This window comes from Castanea sativa, chromosome 2 (assembly GCF_040712315.1).
Source record: "Castanea sativa cultivar Marrone di Chiusa Pesio chromosome 2, ASM4071231v1".
NCBI classification, from domain to species: Eukaryota; Viridiplantae; Streptophyta; class Magnoliopsida; order Fagales; family Fagaceae; genus Castanea; species Castanea sativa.
The window spans coordinates 36,188,002-36,196,056 of NC_134014.1; the positions used below are offsets into that span (position 1 = coordinate 36,188,002).

Here is an 8,055-nt window from a genome sequence, read left to right on the forward strand (position 1 = left end):
TGAATTTAACAAAATTTACATCTAATAAAAAGATATTGAGTGTAGTTGTAGTTATTGGTATAACCAATTAAGTTTACAGCCCAAACTTTATCTCTTTTTTTCTTTTTTTTTGTTGAGATTTTATGTAAATCACAATGCATGAAAGATATTCCTTTAATATGTTGGATTTCCTATACAAGCTTAACAATACTCAAGGAGTAGTATTTATGGAGGTCACTGTGATGGGGAGCTTTCTCTTCATCTTCACAGTTGGAAAGTAAACAATTTCATCCTGTTGAGCTACCCATCTGCAGAGGAGAAAGAACATTATTTGACTGTTTTTAAGTTTTAACAAGTATTCTTTTTCTTTATAATATATGTAAGTGCCTAGTGTCATATATTTTGACAGTTTTAATTTGGTCCAACACAATAATAACAATGAAGTTTTAGGTCAAAATTTTTTAAAGTCGATTATGGATCTTCAACGGAGTAATTAGGGTCGGCTATGTTTATAGCTGGTACCAAACCCCAAAAAAATGAGGAAAGTGCAGTACCTGTATAAAATTTGAAGATTTAGTGGACAAGATTTACCTGTAAGTAGTGACAAGATGATGAAGAAATATTGATAGTTGAAGCCTGGAATATTCTAATCCAGGGCATAGCCTTTGTCCACCACCGAAAGGTGTAAAGAAATTGTTGTTAACGGTAGCTTCCATTTTCTGGAAACAAAAAAATCATACATAATATACTTACGAAGGTCACAGAGTATATATATGATTATACTGAGAAACATGGTTTCTGATGCTTATGTAAAAGTAACTACTATTACTTAATTCTTACCTCCCACCTCCATGGATTAAACTGATATGGGTTTTCATAGTTGTCTTCATTCATGTGAACAGAAATAAAAGATGCCAGGACACACCACCCTTGTGGTATGGAATAACCTGTTAACAGTCATAAATGAATTTGCCTGCAATTTAACTATCATATCAGCCAAAAAAACAGCCCAAGAAAAATTGCATTCTCAAAGAACTGACCTTTGATTTCTACGTCCTTGAGTGCTTTCCTCCAGACGCCATTGATGATATTTGCCATTCTAAGAGTTTCACTAATAACCTTGTGAAAAATAAAAAATAACAGGGTTTGATGTATTAGTAAATATTTTTTTGTTTCGTGAAAGTACTTAATAATTTCATTCCTTTTCTTTCTAATTTTTGAGACTCACATTTTGAGTAAATTGCAAGGACATGTACTCAGACCAAGCATAATCTTCACCGGAATCAGTCTTCCGCTTCTTCAGTTCCATGTTCTCCTCCTACATTATTATATGTAAAAACATTAAAACCAAACACATATGTATGGAGTGGGAAAAGATTGTGAATTTGTGTGCATGTATGTTAATAAACTTATTGTTTACGTAAATATGCTAAGGTGAGTTTAATGGTTCTTAAAGCCTATTAAGTCCTGATGTAGCTCCATTTCTTATGATCACCTAAATTCTATGCAATATTTTGTCTGTCATCCTTTTGTTTGCTGGGTATGAATAGCTAAATACTGAAATAATGTTTTTGAATGTTTAATTAGTAAATGAAAGTACTCAGAAAACTGATTAAAAAAAAATACACTCAAAAAATACATATAGTTAATGAAAGTATTTTCTTTTTTACAAGATTTTTCCAAACTCTCCCACCACAAAATTAACTTGGCTATATATTTTGAGTTGAATTATGTATCCCTAATATATAAGTCAAATTTTATTCGAATCGAATATTAATCATTATCCGATTTATAAATGTATTTTTTATGTATAACTTAAAACTACAAAAACTTAAAATTTAAGTATTTGGTTAATGATATTACTATTAATCTTTAATTTTCTTAAAATTCTACAAGTATAAAAATGATATAATATAAAAAATATAATCTAGTAATAAATTTGTTAAAATTAACCTTCAATAAAAATATATATTTTCTCTTCAATTTTTTTTATTAATGAAATAAAAAAAGTTATTTGGAATTTTATTTTTTAAAATAATAATTTTATGAACAGGGACAATATGACAATTGACAGCTAGCGGTAGCAACTCGCACAAAGTAAGTAGATGGTCCTCTCCTGACAGCCGTTCAATCAAAATCGTACGGCTGCCGACGTCCAGTCCGTTCTTTAGCCTACGCGCGTGGACCCTCACACGTACCCTGTCTCTCACTCGTGTGCATTTCCTTTATTTCTACCGAAAAGGACTTCATAGGCAAAAAGTCAAACACTTAAAAAACAGTACTCATCGATGTAACGAAATCAGATAGGTAATCGCAGCCGTTGATTAAAATGTAGGTCAAAAGAGAAAAAAACAAGCCTATATCTTTTTCTTCTTTTCTTTTTTTTTTACCTAAATGCAAAAATGCCCCATTTGTATTTGCGTTAGTTGTAAAGATGTTTTGTTTCTTAAAAAAAAAAAAAAAAGTTGTAAAGATGTTTCAATTTTTCCAAGTCATTTCCTTAAGTTTTCACATTATACAGTATCACGAGTTTTAATATGTAAGTAGTGTGTAAACCTCCTTTTTAAAGTCTTAAATTCGGTTTTTATCTTTATATTTCACAAACATTTTTATCTTTATATTTATAAAAGTTAAATGAAGGTAATCCTCGCAATCGATTTGAGGAATATAGACTATAGAATCCTCGACCGAGCTGGAAAAAACTTTTTTTTTGTTTTTTCAAAGTAAGCTTACGTACCACTAATTTTTGTAGAGCAACAGGGGAGTCACTGAGGAATTTGACAGCAAGGGTCATAGCGGTGACCATGGTTTCATCTCCAGGGATCATCATCTCTATGATATTTCCAGAGATGGAATCCAGCGGCAGGCTTTGCTTCTCGCTTGATTCACTACTATCCCGTAACAGCAAGTCCACTGCATCATTTATTGGAGCTTTCTCGTCTTTAAAATTCATGCTCTCTTTTCTCACCTCTAATATCGCCATCACCCTCTTCATCAACCTCTCCTTGGCCTACATGCACGCACTCAATCACACACTCAAAGAAACAACAACAAAAAAACACACTAAAACTCAAACAATATATCCATGTAGAAAGAGTTACAAAACGATATTCAACAAAGATATTTACGACTATGATTTATTTAAAAAATACACCAGAAAAAAAGTTAAATTACCTTGAGAGATTTATAGAACCTTGTTCCAGGGAGGTTAATAGGTAAACAAATCAACCCTTTGATGAATTCTTGAAAATCACTTCTCAGAAAGTTCAAATTTTCTCCTGGGCGCACGCTTGTCAATGTATTAACCAAAACGTCAAACGTAAGCTGAGACACCCAGAAGCCAAAAACTTTATTAGATATATATAGAAAGAACTGAGTTTTAAGTATTAGTATATACTATATGTGTTTAGGGGATAGAGTAGAATATATATATTATATATAGAGACCTTTTTGGATTCATTTTGGATGTATATAGGGTTATTGTCTTTCCAAGTAGCGAGGGAGAGTTTGACAGAGTCTTCAAACACTTTGGTAACACGGGCTTTGAGTGGTGGGGATCTCAGGAACCCTAGGATCAGTGCATGCATTCTCTTATGAGGACTTCCATTAGTGTGGAGTATAGAATTTTTTCCAAATAAATCTCTGACGGATTTGGGATATGCAGGGATAAAATTGTTGCCCTGGTTCAGTAACACCACTTTGTTCACTTCCGTATCAGTGGAAACTATGATGGGTGTTCCCAATATGTTCGTTTTAAACACCTTCCCATACCTGTTATTAATAAGAGACAGAGAAAGACATTAGAGCATTAACAGGTACTATTTTTTTCATTACTTGAATTTTGTTGCTCGAATATAAACAAATTTAACTATTTTTTTTAAACAAGTGGCATATTGTGATCACTAAACATCATTTTAATGCGTGAGATTATTACTTATAACATCGCTTTTATTATATATCAATCACAATTTATCACTTCAATATATGTAAAACAAATTTACGAGATTATTAAATTTTTTTAAAAAAGAATTGTTCAACTTCTTGTTGTATTGATACTGTTGTTTGTGAATTTTCATTGATTTGAAGGAAGTTATAAGGTGGGCTTTGTGATTGCAATAGAGTAGTGCGATATATGGAAGGGAAATGGTCAATATATTCATGGGAGGCTTAAATAAATCTGTGGAGAATAGGGATAGCCTGTGGTTGCTGTCTGGACAAGCAAATAATAAAAAGAGATTCACTGCGAAACTGGAAAAGTCTAGTTACTGCACGGCAGGCTTTTCTATCTATCTTTTACTACTTGTTCTGTTCCTTTCTTTCGCTATAGCCTATAGTATTGTCACAATCTGTCATGAAAGAAAACTCCTCTTTTTCTTTTTTCTCTTTAAAATATATATATATATTGAGAGTCGGTACTTTTTTCACTCAATGTTTATCAAAAAAATGTAAGTCAGATTGTGACAAAAAAACTAAAAGTTTTTTGAAAATGAGAGAGTTTTGAGACCAAAAAAAAAAAAAAAACTAGCAGTTAAACACAATATTTTTTGCATTGACTTTTCTCCTAATTATTGGCATGATCTGTTTTGATTTGAAGTTTGAACAAACCTTTTTTAATGATTTGAGCAACATTAATCCATCGCTTTACTCGTATTATACACCAATTTCAACCGAACATGTCATCCACTGTAATAAAAAAAAATGTAAAAATTAATGTGTCCTTAAATTAGCTTTTGATAATAATTTCAAACAATATATATATATATATATATATATTTTTTTTTTTGATTGGTCAACCAATATTTCTTATTACTATATTACCACTATTATTAGCATAATAGTGGTAATATGGTAGAAAAGTTCGGTATAGTACTGGAGAGGATTTTGGGTGACTAATAGCAAAACGGAAGGGTGAGAGAGATTGTAGCTCTCTAGGATTTTAACTGATAAGAAAAAAAAATAAAGTTTTTTTTTTTTTTTTTTTTGTGATGATCCTCAAGCTTTGTTCTAATTAAACTTAGTCTGAGAAACGAAATTTGAAATTGATTTAGAACAAATTAATAAAAAGAAAAAGGGAACATCAATCTAAGAGGGGAAAATATTAGCCTGGCTAGAATAGAATATAGATCAAGGAGTGAGTAGAGATGAAATAAGTGAGAAAAGCTTACAAAGATTTGCGTTTGTCCATGAAGCTAACAGGTTTAGAGCTGTAGCCACAAGCAATGAAGTCAAGAGTTTCTCCTATGAAAGGCCAACCTAAGCTCCCTTTTGGAACCCCACTCTTTTCTAACTTCTTCTTCTCCTTAAGCCAATACCATCCTATAACTAAACCTATCAAAACCCAACATCCAATAATCCATTCCATTCTCACTCAAACCTCCACTTTTTCTTTCTTTTTGGGTAAAGCTGAAATCTTAGTTACACCTGCAAATTTTTTGTAACTTCTCACTCCATGCAGTTCTTTGTGCTTGTCTATGAGAGAGAGAGAGAGACAAGCAAGCAACTTTTTATTGTATGTCCTTGTGAGATTATTGAATGAGAAAGTTATTGTAGTCTTCAATGGGAGATTCGGAAAATCTAGGGCTTGCTACAATCATTAAATGAGATTGCTTTGTTTAGATAAGTATTGGCCCCTAGTTGTCTAGACTTTGGAGCATGAAACCCGACCCACCAAAGTTGTCCACTCCTTGATATATATATCTATATGTACGTATAGGAAAAATTCAATAATCATACCTAACCAATTCTTCTATTTTTATAAATTTTTATTCAAGGTAACTAATCGTGAGTAGCAAAAAAATAATAATAATAAAACGGTAATGTACGTAAAAATAACAAACAATTAGTTGTATCTTACGATTCTTACCATATAAAATAGTTGTAAAAATAAGAGTAGAATTAATTGCAATCCTAAAATAACTTAATCTTAAGTCATATATAAGCAATCATGTTGACAATTAAAGACAACTTGATATATTATAATGAGTTTTTTAATTGAGATGGACAATATTCTACTTTAACCGCTCTATTTTGATATTAATATTTTTTTTAAAAAATAAATCACTTTTTAAAAAGTATTTTTTATAAAATTATATTATTTTTTTTACGTTTGATAACAACCTTAAAATGTGTTGAAAAATTATTTTTTGACTTTCTTTATTTAATTTCACGTGAGAAATAATTGTTTTCTTTATTTAGCTTCATATGAGATGAAGTTGTTTAAAAAAAGAAAAATTATTAGAAAACCACTCTATCTCATGCCAAACTAAATAAAGAAAATTAAGAGATAATTTTTGTTTGATCTTTGTTTAAAAAAAAAATACTACAAAACACAAGAAGATACAAAAACTAAATTCATGTCCTAAAATATGTCAAAGATTTTTTTTTTGATAAAAGATGTTTACAATAAATATGTAAATTAGGTTTGGAAGAATATTATGAGTTACTTGATTTTGTAATATATATTTATTAGTCCTTTTGTTGTGTAAACCATGTTAATTCGTTTACTTTCATCATCTCTCTCTATCATTTTATATTAATATATTTTTATTTTAAATTTTGGAAGATTGAGGTGTGATGTCTACATTTATTCATTGATAGTGGTTGTAAATTATACTGAGGTACATTATTTTGGGCTGGAGGTAGAAGGGGAAGAAGATATTGCTTTTTTATTAAAACAATAGCATGCTCTCTTTCTTTTTCTTTTTTTGGTTATTTTTGTTAAATAATATTTTACAGAAATAGCAATATTTTTTATAAAAAGTTTTTAAGGAAATTTTAACATTTTTTTAAGAGACAAGTTTCATATTTTTAGTAGCAACCATCTCTTGAAGAGAGGAGGCCTATGTTGGAAATTAACAAAAAGGCTATATCCTCCTCCTTTTTTTGGAAAAAATATTGATTATCAAAATAATTATAATTTTTTTTAAAAGTAAGAATGAGAGAATGAACTTTTCTTTTAAATAAAAAATACCTGTTAAACAGAATGTAAACGTGGAGAGATCATAAAAAATAAAATAAAAAATCTAATTTTTTTTTTTTTTCGAGAAACTAAAAAATTTAATACTGAAAGACTATCCAAATATCCTCCTTAAAAATCTAAATCATACGGGCTGGCAGTGGTAGGCTATTGCTATTGGGCCAATAAAGGGCGCCGAAATTGTCAGCCTCTTTTTCTTCTCCACATGGTATTTCTTGGGACAATCCAAACTATCGTCTTGTCTTTATCATTCTTAGTACCACCACAGTTTCCACCACCCACTTTTCATCTTCTACACGATTGCAGTGCCATGTTTTTTAGAGGAAGGAGTTATGTCTTTTTGACCCCCGAAACGCATTTTTCAAGTGATTTTCGTTTTCCTCTCAGCATATATATCAAATGAATGGCTACCATTTGTTATACTTGCTTGCAATGGAGGCAAGTGGTCTGGTTCTTTGCACTGTGAAAGTATGTGGTGGTGCGCACTGCGCAAACCACCATTGAGTTCCACTTTATAAATACATTCCTTAGTCTTAATGCAACATGGGCCATACATATGGTCATATTGATCATGATCATGGATTACTAGGAAGTGAAGCTCCAGATGGTGACACATTATTGTATCATTGCTAATGATTTTCCAATTACCATCTCTGTTTAGTCAGGTGAATAATTATGGAAATTTTGAGACTCTATAGCCTCCGTAGACAAAATGAAAAATACACTTCATTGGAGGCGAATCAATCACAATTCACCTGCCCATTGGACTGACCAAAAGAATTGTTTTTCTAAATTCAGGCCCACTTAGTAATTTGGAGTGGAAAATCCTGTGGAAGTTGAAGATACAGGTTGAAACTCCTAATCTAGATGATGGCTAGCTAAAAGAAAAGTGAAAGAGACGTTGAACATAGTTCATTGATCCTGGACCTGGAAGGCGATTCTCGTGTAATGATCCAAGGCTCCAAGACATTAAGGGAGCACAAACACAATATTGGTCAATAAACAATATTATTTGTGATACTAAGTAAAGGAAAAAGTTTGGCTCCAACTTTAAGACTCCAACTACAAATAAGAAAATGATATGTATCTCATCATGTGTA

At 31.0% G+C, this 8,055-nt stretch overlaps 1 protein-coding gene across 1 annotated transcript; it reads right to left on the minus strand.

Annotated features, from left to right (window-relative positions):
* On the minus strand, positions 1 to 5,571 carry LOC142623997 (3-epi-6-deoxocathasterone 23-monooxygenase CYP90C1). The gene is made up of 9 exons (XM_075797489.1): positions 5,145 to 5,571; positions 3,426 to 3,750; positions 3,154 to 3,303; positions 2,717 to 2,989; positions 1,208 to 1,297; positions 1,020 to 1,098; positions 820 to 926; positions 571 to 698; positions 1 to 287 (listed from the first exon to the last, which is right to left on the minus strand). Exons 1-9 carry the CDS (start codon positions 5,339 to 5,341, stop codon positions 191 to 193), a joined length of 1,446 nt encoding a protein of 481 aa, XP_075653604.1. The 5' UTR covers positions 5,342 to 5,571; the 3' UTR covers positions 1 to 190.
* Positions 5,572 to 8,055: the final 2,484 nt, after the last annotated feature.